At 33.1% G+C, this 22861-nt stretch overlaps 2 protein-coding genes across 5 annotated transcripts; one reads left to right on the top strand and one right to left on the bottom strand.

Moving 5' to 3' along the window:
- The first annotated feature begins 470 nt into the window (after window positions 1-470).
- On the top strand, window positions 471-8541 carry LOC132057003 (putative tRNA (cytidine(32)/guanosine(34)-2'-O)-methyltransferase). Of its 4 annotated transcripts, none has more exons than XM_059449429.1 (12): window positions 471-614; window positions 1677-1814; window positions 1891-1984; window positions 2436-2485; window positions 3407-3456; window positions 4287-4395; window positions 5827-5887; window positions 5982-6034; window positions 6664-6756; window positions 6921-6984; window positions 7430-7537; window positions 8063-8541. In XM_059449429.1, exons 2-12 carry the CDS (start codon window positions 1788-1790, stop codon window positions 8302-8304), a joined length of 951 nt encoding a protein of 316 aa, XP_059305412.1. In that variant the 5' UTR covers window positions 471-614; window positions 1677-1787; the 3' UTR covers window positions 8305-8541. The 4 variants fall into 4 exon arrangements, with proteins under 4 accessions (XP_059305412.1, XP_059305415.1, XP_059305413.1 ...); XM_059449432.1 differs by having other exon boundaries at window positions 7430-7548; window positions 8063-8272; XM_059449430.1 differs by having other exon boundaries at window positions 496-634.
- A 2729-nt stretch (window positions 8542-11270) lies between these two features.
- On the bottom strand, window positions 11271-11648 carry LOC132057891 (uncharacterized). Its single transcript, XM_059450481.1, has one exon. It carries the CDS (start codon window positions 11646-11648, stop codon window positions 11271-11273), a length of 378 nt encoding a protein of 125 aa, XP_059306464.1.
- Between the last annotated feature and the right edge of the window lie 11213 nt (window positions 11649-22861).

Genomic DNA, 22861 nt, shown 5'->3' on the forward strand with positions numbered 1-22861 from the left:
GCTCCGTTTGAGCCCCGCTTTATATGGTTGGAAAGGTATTTCAGAGGCCTACAACTTTCATTTTATAAGTTTTCTCAAATTCCCAATGCAAATACCCTAAAACTGGCCATAAGTGCACTATCTCGATTTAGACGAATTTAGAAAGAAATCTTAAAATTTCACTTTTTAGTTTGACTTCAAAACGACTGTTTATCACCCGAATTCACCCCGAATAAATTCATATGGCTAAAATATCAACTTAAATACTGGTTTTTATACATTCACACTTAACTCGGATTTACGAGATGTTACACAACATTAGTCTCTCTCCACAATTATTTTGATTACCAATAAAGGTGGAAACTAGTGGAATAGTTAATTCCTTCTTGATTTTCTAAAATGTTAATTATTTTGGATCATTTATTTTTAGCAGGGACGACAAATGAAGTGGACCGGAGGGAGTAATACATAGACTAAGCTTGACCAATAATTTTACAATTCCATCCCTAATTTTATTTCTTAATCCCCAAAATACCCTTATTGGAATAAAACCCCTAAACCCTCTCCATAAACTAGTACAACCAAGGTTCTAAGAAAGCTCTCTTCTGCATCTAAAAGCAAGCATATTGATTTGGGTAAGCCAAGTTTCTTTTTGGTAAATAACCTTTCTTCGTCTCCTTTACGTTTTAACATTAGTTTACTTTGTGTTTATAAATTCAAATATTACTGTTTCTGCAGCAAGATGTTGCCTAGATTCTTTATTCCATTATAACTTTTGGTACTGAAACACCAGTGAAGAAAACAATAAACTTAGAATTCAAAAACCTTAATGATGTGAATAAATAGTCTCCAGTAAATGAAACCTGTGTTTGCTCATAAGGTGTTCGACGAAATTCCTAACAGAAAATGCACAACCTATAGGTCTTAACACTAATCAACCCCAGCGTTTGCTCATAAGCTGTTTGACGAAATTCCTAAGAGAAAATGCACAACCTTTAGGTATTAACACGATTCATATTTGGAAAGCTAATCATATATATGGCCTTTTTTTTTTTTTTTTTTTTTTTTAGAATTATGGGTATCAGGAAAAGAGCTTCCAAAAGGAATTGTTGGGTGATTATGACCTCATTTGAACTGTGTAACAAATTTTCGGAAAGTGTGTATGTATAAATAAAATGAACCAAACACGCTAATTCTAAACCTTGAATCTGCCTATGATTAAATATTTATTGGGCCAAGTCAGAAAATAATCTATACTTCTTCTATCCCAATTTATGTGACGGTGTTTGTTTTTCAGGAGTTAAACGAATTATTCTTTTACAGTAATCTTTTCATATGTCTTTTATGTATTTTGAACTATTAATTATTGTAACTTATAAGTAGTATTTTTTACGTAGTTTTCATAGATGTAAATTTTCCGAGATAGGGGTATGGTCTGCGTACACTTTACCCTCCCCAGACCCAACATTGTGGGATTTCACTGGGTATGTTTTTGTTGTTGTTGTTGTCATATATGTAAATTTTATTTCGAAAAACTAAATCTTTTTATGTCCAAATGTACGATCAAACTTAAGAAGTTTGAATCTCGAAAAGCAAAAAGTGTCGCATAAATTGGGGCAGAGGGAGTATTTATTTTTGTGGTAACTGGTGAGTCAGTTTTCTAAGAGCTTGACATTGTTGCATTAATGTTCTTAAAGGTTACAGTGATAAATTTAATTCAAAGCTTGGTCTTTTGCTGGCATAATTTGCCACCTCATTCAAGTTCTCTATCGATATTGAAGCAATTTGGACGGTTGAAAGTTAATCCGATGGGAAAAGCATCGAGGGACAAAAGGGTATTGACTTAAGCAATTGGTGTTTTCTTTTGCTTATAGCCAAATGCTTCTTCCTTAACAAGTTTCAATTTTGTAGGATATTTACTACCGCAAAGCAAAGGAAGAAGGGTGGCGTGCTCGAAGCGCCTTCAAGCTTCTTCAGATTGATGAGGAATTTAACATCTTTGAAGGTTCTCTTTTGAATATCTGGCTTGAAATTTTCTTAGTTTTTGTTTTCCCGATTCCCCATGTATGGAAAGAATAGATCGTAAGGTCTCCACTGTGGATCTTATAAAAGTTGTTGCATTTTATCATTACCAAGAAAAAACCGGCTTCCCATTATCAAACAGATGTTAACGAGTAAAAACTTTTAGTAGTCCATTACAATGCAGTTCCTGATGTAGGGCTTAAGCCCTCTATGAAAATTAAAGAAGTTGTGGACAAACTACATCCCTGAATTCTGAAGCAACATGTTTGGTTAGAGCTTCAAATAACTATATGTTGAATGAGCAAATATATGCTAGTGAACTCTCTTTCAGAGAAGTGCTGAACATTAGGAGTTCGCAAATTCTATTTTTCATTGCTTTGTTCGTCAGAATTGCTTGTTTGTAGAATTCCGTTAACAACCCTTTCCATATGCAGGTGTGAAGCGTGTTGTGGATTTGTGTGCAGCACCAGGCAGCTGGAGTCAGGTGTTTACAATTAGGACTATTGTTGTTTCTATGTCTATAACTCTGTAACCAACAACCACCGGCTATAAAGAGTTTTTGAATGGATTACTATAATTTATACTCATTACTCCCTCTGTCCCAATTTATGTGATACACTTTCCTTGTTAGTTTGTCCCAAAAAGAATGATACAATTCTAAACTTCCATTTTTACCCTTAATGAAATGATTTATAGCCACACAAATATCTATGGCGTGTTTTGGACCACAACTTTCAAAAGTCTTCCTCTCTTTCTTAAACTCTGTGCATAGTCAAACTATATTACATAAATTGGGACAGAGGGAGTATAGTGATATGATGTTGGAGGTAGAACAGGATTCTCGACATATCTTTGCACATGTACATATTTAGTCTTGTGTGATTAATGCCGTTGGATGAATGTTATCATATGTAGAGGTCTCTCTCTCTCTAAATAAAGTTATCACTATTATGCTATCCTATTTCAGACAACTTTTGTTTTGCTGTGTGATTTGGCTTCTAAACTTGAAAGTTTTTCCCTCTGTGCTTTCTTTTAGCTCTGTTAGATCACACCGACATAGAACATAAGAACTGAAAGTATCTTGAGCATTAAAAAGAATGATGCAGTCTAAAGCCCAGAAAGTACTATGTTTTAGATTGTGATCTTGAACTTTACTTGGGAAATTATGTGAAAGAATTTTCTTTTTCTGATATTTAGAGGTACTCATTAGACAAGTATGTATGTGCTGTTTTATTTGGCATGATAGTTTGTGATGCACCACCATCTGGCTTGTTTCTGATTGAACCATTACTTTTCACAAAGAAGCATATGAAAAAGTAAAGAAATATAATTAATGCGCCATGTGTCTTTCTCCTTATTGTGAGCCCCATTTCTAACTCTCTGAATGGTGTTATTCTCTCTATAGGTTTTAAGTCGGAAGTTATATCTCCCAGCAAAGCTGTCACCTGATACCAAGTATGTGTACTTTGTTTTTTTAGTATTAGTGCTATGACAATTGTTCGTACCTCTTTTTCGTGTTTTTTATGGTTAAATCATATTAGGAGCTCAAGATGGTTGTCCAGGTCAAAATTGCTTAGTCCAACAAATATCTTGGTTAACTAGCTAGCTCGTTACTAGGAAAAAGTTAAAAGAGGCCCATTATAATGATATTCTAAAGTTTTCCTTCAGATCTTGTAATTGAGGTCTTCTTGTGTAGTTGGTGTCTCTGTGAATTGTTTTCCCTTTTTCTCATTTTCCTAATTTTATCATCCAATATTTTGGAAAGAGAGTGGATCAGCATTACCCATTCCAAATAATAACAATAATAAATAACGAACCAAAAAAGATGCATCCACTTTTTAATATCACACCAATCTGCTCCATGGCGGACAATGTGCAACGCTAAAAGTTAGCATGCCATCATATTCTTCATGTAATAATATGGAAGAACAGTTAGTTATGAACCAAAGCTTCAGCTTGCGGCCCCCTTTTCCTAGAGTCCTAGTATCACACTGACCTTGCTCCACATGACCACGTGGAGTGGAAGATATTAGCCCTTCATTTTATCAAATAAAATTCTAATAGGGGTTGAGTTAAGCTGTTGACAAGTTCCCTACCTTAGAGGCTTGGTACTGCAGCTATAATATGCTGTGGTGGAGGAAGTTTTGCTTTGACATTCACTCTTCGACCAACTTTAAAATTGTACAAGTCCAATTGCTAGCACCTTTATGGTTTCTGTTTTCTTGGCCATGTCACCAACATGTAACATGAGGTGCTACAATCTTTCTTATTCATGTGGTTTCCAGGGACGATGATCTACCACTTATTGTGGCTATTGACTTACAGCCTATGGCTCCCATTGAAGGTGTTATTCAAGTACAGGGTGATATAACAAATGCTAAAACAGCTGAAGTGGTATGGATTCATATTTGCTTTTCCAATTGTTTATTGTGGAAATTTTGATTTTGAAGGCTGGTAGTATTTTGGTACATTTGATGCATGCACATTTTCATGAATCAAGGTAATAATTATCTATGATATGCAATATAAACACTTTAAAATTCTTAGAATTCAATAATGATATTGCTATGGGAGGATAAGCAATTAAGTAACCGTATTGCGACTTTACTATTTGTTTTTTTTTGCATACTGTTTTCTATTTGAAGAATTTTTTCAAAGTTGAAATGAGATGAGGCAGACGTGTTGATAAAATTGACTACCTAAAAAGGAACGTAACACACCCTTTCATAGTAGAACTATTTGAACAACGTTTAAAATTAATTATCAAAAAAGAAAGAAAAAGAAAAAAGAAAGAAGAGCATTTTGAATGGACGGAGTATGCGATGACTGAAAATTGTATACATGGAACACTTATATTACTCTACTTTCTTACTTTTAGTGTTATTAGTTATTTTGCTTAATTTTTCTCCAAAATTTCTCTTAAAGAATAATCTCACTTAAGAATCAATGCAACTTTCATTTAACATATAATATTGAGCTTTTTTTTTTTTTTAAAAGTAAACATGCACATGCTTAGAGTGTGCTACATTTTCTCAAATATCCTTTTTTGCTTTACTGTAGCAATGAATACATTTGGAGATAATAAGTATCTGTATTACAATTACTCATACAAGAAATTAAACATATAGATTAATGGGGGATGGTACATGGCATTAACTCTGCATTGAATCAGGATAAATGGGTTAAATGGAATCTAAATTTCTTATTTCAGCACAAAATAGATGAGTTATGCACTGTGGTTAATGCTTCAGGGCATGATTAATAGAGTGGGAGAAAGGAACATGCATTTTATATTAGCTGTTTGAGGACGTTGATCGATTTCCTATTTTACGTCCATTAGACACAATGCTCAGAGAAAACTAGGACGTTAAATTTGGAATGAAGGTGGCTAGTTTGGTGTCCAACTGCATCTTTGATGATTCTCGTGTGATTTAGAATTAGATGTGAAACTCAACTTGATTTTGTCTTCTTACAACCTTGATCAGTGTCGCTATTGGCTGGACCAGTAGACAAATTACTATTATAACACAAGGCATGAGTTAAGATATATGAAAACATTAAGTTTGAATTTTAGACAAAACAGTAGGGATGGCTTCTGCAATTTACTTAAAAAACACCTCACAGGTCCATGCTACTCAATATGTTGTAAGATATTGGGCTTCTTATCTTAATGTACTAGTCTGTTCTATTATCTTTGTTTGTACATCTGCTCTTATTTGTTTTTCTCATTTTTTGAGGGGTATATAAGGAGATATTGGTACTATGATATTTCTCCTCATTCTTGTGGTTAACAGTTTATATGCATCATTGTCAAACTCTTAACAGGTTATTAGACATTTTGATGGATGCAAGGCTGACCTTGTTGTCTGTGATGGTGCACCTGATGGTAAGAAACTGCTTTCAACTACCCTGATACATTACGTTGGTTTTTGCTGTATTTGATGAAACTAATCAGTGCTTATGGTCTTCTTATGTTGCAGTAACGGGACTTCATGACATGGATGAATTTGTTCAATCCCAGCTGATATTGGCGGTTAGTTTTTAAGAGAAATTGGTGCAATTGGTTAAGGGAATAATATTCACCTATATCTATCAGTAACAACACCATAATAACACTGGAAGAAACACTCATATAGATCTGTAGTTTTCACGGCTTGCTGCATGCCTGCATCTATAAAAATATCAGCGTCATTGTGCCAAATTTAGTGGGCGCAAAGGGTTGTCTAGGAATACTTGAAAAACTTATTTAGGAGTAAATGGGTGTCTGGAAGAAATGCCTTTTAGGTGAATCTCCACCATACAGCAACAACAACAAAAACAACATACCCTGTATAATCCCACCAGGTGGGGTCTGGGGAGGGTAGAGTACCATGAAACCAGCATTTTCTTTTCAGAAAGATAAATAGTTCTTCTATCTGGTGATGTTATCTCTCTATTCCTAATCTATTTTGTATATAGATTACCAAAAAAGGAAAACAATTGTTTCTGTATGTTATCTTGCGTGGTCTTAGTTTTTCAGTATCCTGCGTATGATGTTTAATTATTCCTTGAAAGGTCAGTTATATGTGCTTGAAGAGATGTTTCTCTTATAAACCTACCAAGTTGTTCTCGGTCTCTGTTGTGGAGATATCTCAGTTGTCACATTGGTGGTTGAATTTGCAGGGCCTAACCATTGTGACTCACATACTAAAAACAGGCGGAAAGTTCATAGCAAAAATTTTTCGAGGAAAAGACACAAGCCTCCTTTACTGTCAGGTTAGTTGCACGTGCACTCATTATTCCTGGATTTGGTTTCTTAACTCATTCAAAATCTCGTCTGGTCTTAGAGGTCTCAGTTTAATGTTTTCTGCTGTCGGATGTTCTATATTCTTGCATTTGTCTGATTGGTGAATTGCTGATATCTTACTTTCATACTGCAGCTAAAACTATTTTTCACGGAAGTGACTTTTGCTAAGCCAAAAAGTAGTCGCAATTCTAGCATAGGTGAGTATATTACGTTTTCTACCTTGTTTATGTTGCAAATTTTACTGTGAATGCAACACATTCATTTGACAGCTCTTGAAAATGTTATTATTGTTGTCAATTGTCATATTTCGTCAAAACTTAATGTTGTAAAATTTCAAGAATTTCTTTTTTTACTTTGTCCTTGCAATCTAAAAAAGGTCCCCCAGTTTGTTGTTTTCACAGAAACGGTCATAATATTCTATTGCCTTAATATACCTCTCCAGGGTTAGTTCATAAATCTTCAACTCTGCTTATTTCTGTGAATTAGTGGATGGTGTTTAGGTATTATTTGAGTCAATGAGGCATATCAAATGCAAATTGGGATGAAATTTTGACTCGTTTAGTTCTGGTCGAGAAAAATTTGTTAAAAGCAACACTAAAATTGCTATGTAACATAAATCTAATTCAAGCTTTCCGCTTGCAGAGGCATTTGCAGTTTGCGAGAATTACTCTCCACCTGAAGGATTCAATGAGAAAGACCTTCATCGCCTTCTTGAAAAAGTTGGAAGTCCATCTGGCACTGAGGACCTAGGTAATTTCAATGTGCGGATGCTTCTCGTCTAAATTGCCTTGTACTTCACACTAACTCTAAATTTTACCCTTATATGATCATGGAGGTAATTTGTGGATCTTAAATCCACCTCTTTGTTTAGATCTTAAATTAATAAAGAAGCACGCTATATTAATTTGTTTGTGTTGGAGTAAAGTTTCGGTTGCTGTTTTGATGCTATGTGGCTTCCATTTTTAAAGGGCTTTGTTCATTTTTGGCCTGTCGGCTGAAATTAATTACGAGCACTAGCCAAAATATACAAAATGTATACACTGATTATGTATATCATGTGTATATTTGTATATATTGTATGTATATATATGTACACAATATTTATATTATATGTATACTTAAATATACAAAACCTATACATTTGCTAGCTATTTTGTTAATTAGATCACCGTAAGGTATTGGACTGTAAGTATCTCTTTTTTAAATGCTAGACTAAATGCAATTCCGATTATATTTGTCCTTTGCATCATCTTTCAAACATTTATCAAATGACAGATTGCAGTAGTGGATGGCTGGAAGGTCCTAATAAGGTGTATATCCCATTTCTGGCTTGTGGAGACCTAAGTGGATACGATTCAGATCGTTCATATCCACTTTCTAGAGCTGCAGACGGAACCTATCAGTGTTTAGATCCTGTTCAACCTCCGATTGCACCACCGTATAAACGAGCTCTGGAAATGAAGAAAGCTTCAAGTCAAGGAATCCATAATTTTGACAAGCTTTCTCTTGGCCCCTGAGCAAGAACAGGGCTTATATGTCACCAAATGTAATGGCTCCTTGTTAACTGCTCTTGCAATTGATTAATTGAATGTGTTTCCGTAGACTTTGAAAATTAGAACCAGACGAGAGATATATACTTGTGTCCCCACTGTGGGATGTATGGTTGGCGCATGTCACGAGTTTTGAGTCCTGCTTTGAACCAAGCCTGATATTTAAGTGGAGAAGGGTAGACAAGCGAGCCCATTATTCATCAAGTTCTGAAGTTTAAAACAACTGATTTTCGGTCATCAAAAAAGGATCATAGTCATACACTTGTGTAATTGCAAATTTTCTTTTACTTAGGTGTTTAAATATTCAATCAACGGACAAAGATCATTGCTTGCATATTCCAGCGGCAGTAGTCCTTTAGACGTATCAAATGAGTTTCTAGATTATAGCTAATTATGGTTATAACTTATAAGATAGGCCTTTTTCATGCCATTGATGGCAAAATCGTTGTTCCACCGGTGTTGTTTTCCAAAAGTTTCTTTTAGAATAATGAAACGTAACTGTGTCGTAACTTATTTTGGTTTCTCTAAGACTTGGTGTGTTCCATGTGAATTTTGAGTGTGGAACAAGTATATATTCCTCTTTTCCAGTCTAACAAACTAAAGTGTTACAGTATACAATAGATTTTACTCCATTTACGGTCAAAGTACCTGCAATTTTTGGTAAAGTCCAGTAAAGCTAGTCCATAGGCGATACTGATACAGATTCAGAATTAACGGGTCAATAGAAATTCCTATACTGATACAGATTCAGAATTAACGGGTCAATAGAAATTCCTAACATTCAGCTGAAACTGTGCAGAAAATGGCAGCAATTTCCTCGGTAGTTGCTTCTTTTTTTCAACCTTTGACACCCCTAAAAACCGATGATCTACTTTTTATGCTGGATTCAAAATTTGAAGTTTATGAGTGTTTATAACGATCTCAAAATAGTACAACTATTCTAAAAATATTTAAGTAAATTTTTTGATACATATACAGGATGTAGGCAAACACTATTGGATATACATGAAGAACTCGTAATCGGGCTTCTAGATCTGCTTTCTACTCCGGTGCATCACCATATCAGTGTTTATTTGTATTTATGAGGCAAAATTGATTTACACAATTAGGTCATAGATTATATATAAGATAATTTAAAATGAATTTATGTTAGGTGCACATATTGTGTAAAGAACGGTCATACTATCACGTTAAGTTGACATGCAACACATGACTTTTCCCATCAAACTTGATATGGTAGCCCAAAAATAAAGTATTAACTTATTATAATCGGTTAAACTGCACTACTAATGTAAACAAGTTTGTATATTCAGTGCATATCAATTCTTTTGATATAGGAGTTTAAGTTATGAAACCATCTACCTGCCTTAGTCGTTAAATTCTTAAAAATAGATCTTTAGAATAACCATTAATTCATAACATGTTAAAATTTTTGATTAGCTATTACAGGTAAAATTACACAGATTTGTTTTTTTTTTTTGCACATCCTTTAAGAAAATATTAACTAGATCTTTAGAATAACCATTAATTCATAACATGTTAAAATTTTTGATTAGCTATTATAGGTAAAATTACACAGATTTGTTTTTCTTTTGCACATCCTTTAAGAAAATATTAACTAAAAGACTAAATTACCCTTAATTATTATTTTTTTATCTCAATTTAATGCTACTCTCTTTTTCATCACATGGATTCCTCTTCATATTTCTTGAATACGAGTAAAGGTGGAAACAAATAGTTAATTCTATCTTGATTTTCTAAAATGTGAAGTATGTTTGATCGATTAATATTAGTAACCATGATATGTAAAATGCAGCAGAGGAAGTACTCCGTCCGGATCAAAAAAAGTGTCCACTTAGCCTTTGATCAGGAGGGAGTAATTGATTGTAACTTAAAACAATACTAATAAAAACAAAGAAAATTAAATTAATATATTATAAAACACTTTACACTATGATAAATAGTAAATCGACCGTGACCATCTTTCTTAGATCCCATTATTGTCTCTTCATCAAATTACGGGAAGAACAAGTTTGGTATGAAAGGAAGAAAAGAGCTCATATTCGTATGTTGACATTCATAAAGCCACTACTTTTACAGCTTTTACTATATATATTTCACAATAAACTTTATTTAATTCTGGTTCTAATTAACTCTTTTACTGTTATTATGAATATACTTTTTCATTATACGTATACATACAATAAAAATTTAAAGACGTCCATAACTTGGACGTATAAGGTAACAGTTTGGTAAGAACTTGAGAAGGTTCTTTGGGACTGCATGAGTTAGACAAATCAAAATTCACAAGTCTTGTCTGCCGGCCACTAACTAACCCCTAACGAAAAATATTGGTGATTATCATCTATCAGCATTCACCTAGAAAAATAATCAAGTACAACCGGAAAAATGAACTTACGAAAATTTTCAAAATGCTGATCCTTTGGTTCATTTTTAGTTCTTATATTCAGTTAAAAAAAATATAAATTTTTTATATAACCACGAAGGTATTAATAATTTTTTCACCCTTATTTAGAAATGTGTATTTACGTAACCAAAGCATATCATATTAAATTATGTACATTATTTAATTAAAGATGATTTAGTAAAAACATCTTTTACTTTCTGGGTGTAAAGTTTTAAAGAAGTGTATCCGAGCTAAAACCACCGTATAATATGGGCGGGATCGGAGAGAGGAATAAACAAGGAGCCTCTTTATAAAAAAGGATAAATAAAAGTAAATACACCCAAAATCTTCAAATCAAAGGCGGGCGTTACAATATCAGAAATTTTCTGCTTCTATGCTACTCTAGTGCTAAAAACTTAATTCCTACATTAAAAAAACAACAAAAATGTCTAAATTTTTTTTTTCCTCTTCAATTCATCTACGTAATTACATTACATTAACATTAAAAAAATATATATATTATTTTTTAGCAAGTACTGCTAGAAACAGAACTTGATCTATGTAAACAAGAAGAAGAATTCAAGAACTCAATACAATCTTCAATAGCTTCAGCTCTTTGAGAATCATGAAATGTTTCTGCATATGAACGTGACCTTGCTAAACTTGCTGATGATGACACTTTACGTGATGATCTTTTTCTATTCGAATTTGAAAGGAAATTTAGTGCACTAGTCACTTTTGTTCCAATATTCTTTAGAAAACTAGCCATAGAAAATTCAGAAGAAGAAGAAGAGCTCTTTTGAAGGCTAGAATTCCAATTAGATGAAGATGATGGCTTCTTTTTAAAGTAGAAATTGTTTTGGTCATGGACATGATCAGGGCTAAAACTTACTCTTCTACTCATTTTTTCTCTCTTTTTTCTTTTGCTTTTAGTGTGTGTGTTTGTTCTTGGAAGAGTTGTGACATGAAGAAGACAGGCAGTTGGGAAAATGATGAGAGGCATTTATTGAGAATTGAGGAGAGAGAAAAGGATACTCCCTACGTTTTAATAAAGTTTACGCGGGTTAGTTGGAATTTTGATAGTCAATTTATTTAGCTTTGACTATGAATTAGATACAAATTCTTTAAATGTTTGAAATAAAATTTACATACTTGAAAACTATATAAAGAATACTATAAATTAATTAATCATTCAAAATATTTAAAAGACATAAAAAAAATTACGGTAAAAAAAAAAACTTATTTAATTCTCCAAAAAGTGACACATAAATTGGGCCGAAGGGAGTAATACACTACTACTCCCATGGGACATTCATATTTCAGTTTTTATTGTGGTAATAAAGAAAAGGAGAAGATTCAAACCTACTTGACCTATATTTATTTTTATTGTATAAAATAAGACCAAAGACAAACTTTAACTGGTATCCTGCGAAATTTCATGGCCCATATTCATATCAGTTTGACTATTGACCAAGTTAGTGTTTGATTCATTTATTTACTATCATGCATGATTTCATTTCGATTTAAAAAATGTTCGTACCCGATATAGTTACATCAGTTTCGACTTTTCATGATTTAATAAGGTGAGTTTCGACTATTCATGATTTAATAAGGTGTGAGTATATTTTTTTGATAACCATAATTAAGTGAAAGAAATCTGTATGCAAACAAATGTCACGTATCTCTGTCTGGTGTCTACTTTGTTTTTTTTTTTTTTTTTTCATGGACCAAACAAATGAAATTCTTTTTTGGTAATGTGCGACGGTGATAATTGAACGCACGATATTAGCTTTTTATCGTGTTAAAGTAATAGTCATTAGGCGTAATTCAATTCCAAAAGCCAACTAATGAGGTGAAAATTGTCCAACACCATATACTCGTATACTCAGGACTGCATATCTGGAGTGTGAACAATATAACATGGGACCCAACATTGGATTAACCAAGAATTCATGAGATTGTTCTGGTTAATATTATGGTATGAAATGGACCTATGCTTAGCTAAACCACAAAACTAGCTCAAGAGGTGAGAATTATCCAATATCATATAAGAAATCGTACTAAGTTATCCATGCATTCTCAAACTAATTGGATTTTAAACTAGATAGTTTCAATTTTTGAAAGGAAGGGTAGCAAGTTAAGCTGAAAGATGCAAAAGAAAACATGTAGCACAAAGAAACTATACATTAGGATTTGGTTAGGGGGCATGATGACTTTGATTTATTCAAGATTTGATAAAACGTGCATGGAGGGCAATCATGGGGTTAGCATAGGATATTTATCCACAGAACTGCTTTTTACAAAAGTTATAATATCATTTTATAATAATTAATCATCATTAGGTATCATTTTTATTTTTGATATCTTGGTAATTTTCTTCCAAATTGACTTAGGATATTGCAATCAAGAACATCTACTTTTGTCACAATTTATGATTTTAGAATTTGGCTCCTAAATCTTAGTTTCTAGAGAACTAGTAGTAATAAGCAACAATTAGCTAAACTTGGGAGAACTTTATCAGTGTAAAATTAGAGATTTACAGAATCGAGAAAAGATAAAATTTGGTCAAAAAAGGAGAACAAAGTGTTGTGGGGATGACGGGCCCCTACTAGGAATGGGATAAAGTGAAATTATGTACATTTGGTAAAACAAAGAAGAGGGTGAAGAAGAGGACATATGAACTTAGGTGGAAAAGACAAAACATGGAAAGGGTTTTTCAACTTTTACAATTTTCAAAATTTAGAAAATAAACTTGTCCATTTTTTCGATTGTTTCGTGTTGAGAGTTCTTAAGAGACAATAGTTTCTCTTTTCTTTTTTAATTCAAAATTTAATGTCATGAGTCCACTTATTATATTTCACCTTGCATTATATGTTTAACATTAGAGTAATGAGAATAGGAGTGCACATGGACCGGGTTGGTTCGGATTTTTTAAACACCAAACCAAATTAATTGCGTCGGGTTTTTTAATTTATACACCAAACCAAACTAATAAAATTCAGCTTTTTCAACCTCGGGTTTTCTAGGGTTATTCGATTTTCTCGGGGTTTTTTTTGGAATACTCTTGATACAAAACATATAACTTTTACTTCAAATATTTTTTAAGGCTTAGTAAGATACAACTATATAATTAAGGTGTTTCTTAAGAAAATCACACAAAATGAAAGAAGAATGATGACATTGTATTAAAATATTCAACAAGAGATAGTAAAATCGGTTAAAATAAATATTGCTAATTAATAAGCCATAAAGAAAATGACCATAATTTAAAAATACTAAGTTATGCTAAAACAAATACCGCTACTAATTAAGTATTAATTACATGACAAAGAAAAAAACTTAAGTAATGTATTTTCACTCTTTAAATCAATTATGCAAAACTAAAGAATAGATATCCAACATTATTGTCATTTCTAGTGGTAAATTGAATTTCTTTTGTTAGCATTAGTGTTGAGTTGGTTTTGATTTGGACTTTATTTGAATTACTAAAATCCATAGGATGTAAAACTTATTGACTTTCAAAATTCTAAATTCAAGCTTGAATAATAATATGATAATAAATAAAAAACTACAAAAAAATTTAAGAAATATTTATAAATTACATTACAAATAAATATTTTTATGTATAAAATATTTTAAAAATTGAATACATGTAATGTCTGGTTGGTTTGATTCGGTTTCACTTTTTTTTAGCTACAACCAAACCAAACCAATTATGATCGGGTTTTTTTTTAACACTAAACCAAGTCAAACCAAACCACTAGTCGGGTTTTTTCTCGATTTGACTTAGTTTATTGATTTGGTGCGATTTGTCGGTTTACTTTGTACACCCCTAAATGAGAAGAAGGGAAACATAAGATCATGATAAAATCTTCTTCTAATTATCAACTCAAGCCTTTATCTCATTAATCGTAATGTTAGAGTACTTTTGATACCGTCTTCTTGTGCACCTAAAATACATAACAATATTGGAAGAATATATGAAGAAGAAGAAAAAGAAGAAAAAAAAATTAGCGTGGGGGTTAGTAATCTAGGAAATCGGAGTTTAATTATATGAGTGAATCGGATCAATACATATGAATTGAGTAATTTAATTCACATTGGATTATCAGTTGGACTAATCATACACTATCATATGACTTTTACGAAATCTCATCTGGTCAACTGTTAGTTTTAGGGGCATTTTAAGCAAAAAAATAATATTGAGGACATTTTTGATCTAATAGGCAAAAGGAAGATATTTTTGAGCCAAAATCAATAAGTTAGGAACCATTTTTGCCCTTTTCAAATTTTTTATTGCGTGAGAATCGCCTGCTCCAGCTTGTGGTTGCACCCACCTTACACTATCATGCATTGGAAAGAGAAGCGCGACTCAAAAAAATCGACCACAAAGCTTATTTTTACATGTCAAGTTTGTTACGTAACAACCACATTGAAATCCGACTGTTTTCTGAATGATTCATTTAATTTTAGTTGAAAAGATTATATTTTACTAATTTGTGCTCTCATACTTGCACTTTTCAAATTAGATGTTGAAACTAGTTTTGCTTTCCTTTTTCGGTATAAGAAAATTAATTAATAAGATCAATATATCCAAAAACGTAAAGGGGTGTAGCAAAAAATCCTCCTCAGCTTTAAATTTAAGAGGTGCTCCCAATCCAATGCTTGGACTTGCTCAATGACTCTCCCTTCTCTCTTTTGCTTGCCACTTGATTCTCCAGTTATCATTGATTCAATTTCTATACACTGATAAGGTAAAATATTTATACTATCAAAGTACTTAAAACATAGCTACAAATAATTATCAATTATACTATCAAAGTACTTAAAACATAGCTACAAATAATTATCAATGTATAGTAGAGTTGGAAAGATGAGAAGTAAAGCGCGGTTAAACGAATTAAAAGAATTTTACACTAGCTATTATACTACCTAAAAAATATTACCATGTGACCGTTCATAAATATAAGATTATTAAGCTGAATCATAAAGTAGATTACTTGCTAGAACGAATTAAAATATGATGTATATAAAAATTATCTAAATTGCCCGTATATAGATAAATTAAATCCTCTTATTTTCTTTTTAGAGAAAACAGCCTAATGGACCACTAAACTTGCATCAGTTTGTCATTCCGGTATACAAACTTACGGCCTAATGGCCCCTTAAGCTTGCATCGGATGGAGGTTTATTAATGTACAAATAGTTGAATTGAGGTGTTTAAATGAAAATTCGTAGATTTGTATAATCGGATGACAAATTAGTGCAAGTTGGTGGTCATTAGGCCATTTTTCCTACTTTTTCATTGTTAAAGGTATCAGAAATTCTAAGTATGGCCCTCTTTGAGTTGAATGTGTTTGTTGTGTGTATGAAATGGAGAGAAAGAGACAAAGACTGAGAAGAAAAAGAGGAGAATCTGTTTTGAAATGTGGTGGGGGTACTGGCGTGGATAATTGGGAATCACTCCTATATATCTTTACCTTTCTTCTTTGACTAAAAAGAATACTCATGCATTAAAGAACAATTTGGCCATCTCTGGTTTTAAGGTCCAACAAAGGACCAGACAACTAAAGAGTGTTTTGGTAAGTTGATAAGATCAAATGGGGAAGATCATCATATTATACAGTGTATCTTTTTCATTTAAGAAACTCATATGTAAATTTAATATTTGACCTCATAATGAAACAAAGACGGAAGTTGTAAGACCATTTTTGTAAAGTCGTAAGACCATTTTTGTAAAGTCGTCCTGTAAGTTCTAAAATTTGATTTTGGACTAATTACGTGTCTAATGACGTGATTTAGCTAATCTCGATATATGTGAAACCTACACGAGGGTATTATATCCCTTGGAGTATATTACAAGGTTAGGTTGTACATTAGAGAAGGTTTGGAGTGGTAGAAACGGGCAAGGGAAGCAAATACGAAAGAAGACGGCTAGGTCGCATAAGGCTTAAATTATAAGGAGGACTGCTCTCATTGTTTAATGAATTTGACTATAATTTAAATATGGCAGTTTTAGCACTTGAAGTCTAGTTTCCGAAGTTTCAAACCGTTCGTGATTTGGAGTTTTCTACAAGGTACTATAACTTTTTTACTGAAGGGTAGCACAACAGTCACGAGACCTCGAGCTAACCGTGGCAAACGGATGCCAATCGCGGCAATCGGTTGAACCGTGGCCGATTTCAGTTTTGGGCTGAAGGGAAGGGTTCAACTATGTGTCATGGTTGCCCAACCGTTGCACACAGTTGCCCCAGGCCTATATACCCCCTTAAACGCAATTCTTGTGTAATTTTCAATATTTGGCAAAGTTTTTGGAAAGCTATGGAGGGGAGAACGACATAAGTTTCCCCAATCCACCCAAGGTAAGATTTCTATCATGGTTTCGACTTAAAAATATTAGATTAACTCCATAACATTCATCAATTCCACAATCCTAGTTGTTTCAGAAAAGATTCAGGAAGTTCTTCAAGACCTAAACCTAGAATTTTGTGGAGACAATTTGAAAGGTGAGTTAGCTACGTTCTAGTACTAAAATTAGTATCTTAACAACATAACACAATGTTTGGATGGTAAATATAATTAATTTATGACGTTAAGCCATAAATGACCAAAACAAGACCTCAATTGAAGAACTCTGTTGAGAGGGTAGTTGGGTTAATAGTTTTAGCCATTGATTGTGTAGACCTCGAAGGGATTACGTACACGAGTTTGTTGATAGCAGACCTTAACCGTTGTTTCGGTTAGTCGAGACTTCTTCCCTAAGTCAAAGGGCTAAATTGGACTGCACAAATTAAGTGTTTGATAGAATTCCTAAGTGTATAATCCCAGCCTATATTTTGAACACTCAAGAGAGCATATGATTTTTGTGCTTAAATTGTTAGCTTTACACGTCAGAATGCATTATACAAAAGAACTCAATTATGTGCATATTTTTGCTTATCACTCAGAATGATAGAAAACAAATAACTTCTATGATGTGATTTGGTTACTTGTTATTATGTGTGCAATTGTGTAAATTGGCTCAAATTCGGTTCAAACTCAGATAAGGTGATCACATTCAGAAGCGAGAAGAAGACAACCTCTTCGAGCACGAGTTCCAAGGTGGCAGATAGAGGTATCAAATGGGCGGGTTGAAATCGCCCAATTAAAATGGGTATAATAATAAATGGGTTAAGTAGCTTAACATCGTCCAAAAGTGACTTGACTTTAAAATTTGTTGAAATTTGAAATGAGCTAAAAATAAGCTGGGTCATGACTCGCCCAAATTGACTCAGTTTTTTTGAAGGGTCTATTTTCTAGAAAAACATTTTTCGTGGAAATGTTTTTCTAGAATTACATTTTTCGCGAAAAATATTTTTCCAAAAAAAAAAACAGAAGATATTTTCGCAAATCTTCCGTGGAAAATATTTTTGAAGAAAACATTTTCCGTGGAAAATCTTTTCGTGAAAAATCTTTCGTTCATATCAAACACACCGCAAACTTAAAAGATACATGATACAAGAAAAGTGTATACATAAAATAAATAAAGTAAATTTCAAGCAATAAACCCAAATTTAAGTAAATCTTAAAAACGGGCTAGAATTGGGCTAAGTTGGAGATCACTTTAAAATGGGTTATGTTGGGTTGAGCTAAAATCAGCCCAATATGAAATTATCTTGAGCCCAACCCATAAAATTTTAGGCTGGTTGGGCGGGCCATCATCATTTGGGCCATATTTGACGCCCCTAGTGGCAGGGTTAGCACTCCCATGCTTGTAGGTATACTTTCATAAAGTGTGAATGCCAGCAAAGGGCAAGGTCAGATACCCCATAGGTAGGTGCTACTATTTGTTTTGGGTGATAGACTGACACTCCCCGTACGTGATCCTAGTTGCACGTATGCAGGTTCATTATTGTTGAACTTTTCAAAAAAGATAATAACAAATAAAACCAATTTCAGAAAATAACTCAATTTTCAGTTCAATTATCAATTTCAGACTCAGTTTCCACTTTTAGCTCTTATTATCAGTTTCAGACTCGATTTTCAGATTCAGTTTCAGCTTGTAGATTTACAGTATTTTATTGTGTGAATTGTTTTTCTTTACTTCTCGCACTTCTTGACGTGTATATAAAGCCAGACTAGTCTTGTCCTCCTCTTAGGGGTTGTCAACGAGAATTATTGGGTATCAATCAGAGATACTTAGGCCATTTGGGCCTGCATCTTGTGTGGTAGGTGTTAAGTGCCCAGGTGATAAAGCACGTGGCTAGAGGCGGATGTTTTTAAGATTCAGTTATAGGCCCCGTTGATTTCATCCCAACAGTTGCGAATCTTTTCAGACTTTTATTATCTTCAGATATTATTATTATTTGCGAAGAATGTCCTGTAGACTTATGTACTCAGACGTTAGTTCGAAGATCATGACTTGCTACCAGGTTTTATCTAGATTTTAACGTTATGTCCGTAATTTAACTTTTTCAGACTATTCTTATTGTAGACCCGAATAGCATTTATTGTTGTGCAAAGTTTATTGATAGTCATCATACAGTTAACGGGTAGTACATATATATTGAGTGCCAATCTCGTCCCACCCCAATTTGGTGGCTTGAAAATTTTACCACGTTGATGCACTTGGCAAGGGAGGGATAGTTAAGTTGTAAAAACCCTTGGGCCTCGACCTCAAACAATAAAGTTGACAAAAGTTCGGCAGGAAGAACGGTGTCAAATCTAACACTGGGTTTGCACATTGGATAAAATACAAAATAACAAAATTCCGAATTTCGGAATCAAATCATAGAAAATAAGTACAGATATAAATAAGTATACTTAGAATATAATTCACCCTTCCAACTTAAACCCACAATTTCTAAATTTTGAATCCGTATCCTAATATAAAATTCCACATGACCAAAAAAAAAAAAAGTAAGCGCCAATGTTAGGCTGTCAGGTAAAGAGGTTTGCATTGTTTAGGGTAAAAATTTATATATATATTTATCAAACCAATTTATTCTTGATAAGCTTATATTATGCACACGTTTATCATTTAACCGTGGCTAATGTTGGGCTTAGTATGTTTTGATGATTGACAAAATGATTTAAGCCAAATAAGTGGGTTGGACCAAATGCACAAACATGGACACAAGTTGGCTATGCTAAATGAACCTGCTAAGCATTTTCAAGTTCCATTCCAGAACCTAGCCATGGTAGGACTCTTGGAATGAAGAAGTATCTTGATATTGATATCGTGTATTAGATCTTGGAGTCTATGGTGCGCTTATCTGGATAAGTCTTGAACTTTCTTCAAGCATATCTATAGCTAGCCATGTGAAAGCAAATGAATTGTCTCCATCTCAAACACTATCAATCTTCAAGTCGTTATCCAATAATGTTTGTGACTAACCTGCTTGTCTTTACTGTTTGGTACATATATGCAGGTCTTTCATTAAAGAGACTTACACACTTACATCGAGAGTAAAAGTAGAAATCAAGCAAATAAGCAAGAACATATTTGAGAGACTTTTGACTAGCTATTATAGTGCTACCTAATACAAAGGACCAGATTGAAGAACTTGTTTCATAGTCATATGTTTTGCAATCTTCAAGTCTAAATATCTTGTATTAGGATTGTGATTGAGTTGTACCTATTTTCAGCTTTCTTAGAAGCATTATCTTAGGTAAAAATTGTAGTGACATTCAGCTTCAAGTTAAGGGTATTTTGAATGGAAGGCAACAATCTATGTAGATTGTTGTATGAGGGAATAGAGTTAGTTCTTAGGTTGCATCTCTTGCAATCTGAATTTTGTTGAGGCTCACAGTTATAGTGAAGTTTGGGACAGATCTTGCAGAGGTGTAGGTCATGAGTTTGTCATCCTTGTGAGTCAAGTGTTTTCCACGTAAAAATATTGTGTTGTTACTTTACTGTTCTTTATTATTCCGTTAATTAGTCTTAAGAAACAAATAAAGTAACCGGTCCATCATTTAGGCGAAAATCAAGCATAACCCAATTCATCCCCTCTTGTGTTATTCAGTCGTGCAAAATATCAGTTAAGTAATATTCCTGCCATCCCAATTTGTTTGAAGGTTGACCAATTTGGGGAGTCAAACAACTTTTTCTTTGGCTTTATTTTAAATATAGATTCTTCAAGTATTTTATTTAAAAAAATTAACATATTTGAAAACTACATAAAAAGTACTATAAGTCTGCATAATTAATAATTCATAATATATGAAAAGAGTTGGAAAAAATCATAGTCAAAGAAAGAGCTGTTTGACTCTCCAAACTGGTCAACCTTCAAACAAATTGGGACGGAGGGAATATGTATTATCACTTTAATTTTTCAACAATAAAAATTAGTTCCTCTGTCCCAATTTAATTAATAATATATGAAAAGAGTTGGAAAAAATCATAGTCAAAGAAAGAGCTATTTAACTCTCTAAACTGGTCAACCTTCAAACAAATTGGGACGGAGGGAATATGTATTATCACTTTAATTTTTCAACAATAAAAATTAGTTCCTACCCCAATTTAAGTGTCTTACTTTTTTTTTTTGGTATGTCCCAAAAAAGTCTCTTTCTATATTTAGTAAGTTGACAATTCAAACATCCTACAAGGCAAGTTTAAAACCATAAGATTAAAAAAACATTTCAGTACATTACACACATCTTTAATTTAGGACCACAAGATTCAAAAATATCTTTTTATTCCTTAAATTTTGTGTTCAATCAAATTAAAACACTTAAATTGGGACAGAGGGAGTAAAGTACTTGGTTTGATACAAACACTGCAAATGAAGGTAAGTATTTACCCCGATTTACCATATCAAAGGGATGAAAAGAGTAATTTTTTACTATTTTGAGAATCCAATGTTAATGGAAACATTGCATGTTGCAAAATTAAATAGACAACATGGTTGACCTGCTACTGCTTAATTAGTGGTAGGAGAAGAAAATGATACTTCAAAAAGACAGTTAATGCCGCCATTGACAGTGTTCCAAAGGTCCACCAGCAGTCATTCATTATGGAAAATGACGCCAAACAAATAAGTAGTTGAATTGACCCTCGTTAGGCATTGGGACAATATTTTGGATGTGTTTTCACAATATTTTGCCATTGCTTGTCTACACTGATTTGAATTGCCTTTTCTTGTGCACAGTGGCGGATTCAGGATTTTCACTCACAGTGTTCAGAAAAATAACTGGACCTAAATTTACACCGTAACATATGTTCAGGGTGTTCAAAAGTTAATATATGTACATGAACACAGAAAATTTACCATAAATATATACTGTAATTTTTTGTCTAGGGTGTTCGGGTGAACACCCTGGCTTCTTACTGCATCCGCCCCTGCTTGTGCAGTCTCTCTACCTCTCAAGGTAGGAATAAGGTCTGGGTATATTTTACCCTCTTCAGGCTCCACGTTGTGGGATTTCACTGGGCATATTGTTGTTGTTGTTGTTTGTGTTTTCACAAGATTTAAAGTAATTTTCCTTTTTCTAACAAAAGAGTATCATAAGGGATGGTTGCCTTTCTTATAGGAGTATTATTTTAAGAAAAGTACTACCAAACTAAACTATTTTTAGGCATTTCAAAAATATAAGTCAAACTTCATACGAGATCTCAAGTTGGAGTTCTTGAAATAGTGTTGTCTTTGATATGAAGTGCTTTACCCCATCAAAGTGGGATTTTCATGTGTGAATTTGATTTAGTCAAATCTCAAAACGGATATCGAACACCGCGGTGGAAAATCAAAAAAAAAAAAAAAAAAAAAAAATAGAAAAGAAAGAAGGTGACAAAAGAAACAAAAAGGTAAACTCGCGATGAGATTCTCGATGATTTAAAGACTATTTTTGTTATTATGTAAAATGGTAGATTCCTTTTGACACTGACCAAATCTTGCTATTATGAAATATTAAAATTCTGTCACTTGAACGACGACTCACTCTCTGTTTGGATGGTTGTTTCCCGTAGTTCATTAATGTGCAATGGTAGGGGTACGATGTGGTGTTGTATTGTTAGTATGTCTTGTATTAATGAATACGATGTTTGGATATATCTTTATATCGTTTGTTGTGGTTTAATAACATTTGTATTGTTTGGTTTAGCTTGTATGTCTTGTATAATAAGCTTGTAAGTTTACTAAA

The sequence above is a fragment of the Lycium ferocissimum genome, chromosome 5 (genome assembly GCF_029784015.1).
Source record: "Lycium ferocissimum isolate CSIRO_LF1 chromosome 5, AGI_CSIRO_Lferr_CH_V1, whole genome shotgun sequence".
In the NCBI taxonomy this organism is placed as follows: domain Eukaryota; kingdom Viridiplantae; phylum Streptophyta; class Magnoliopsida; order Solanales; family Solanaceae; genus Lycium; species Lycium ferocissimum.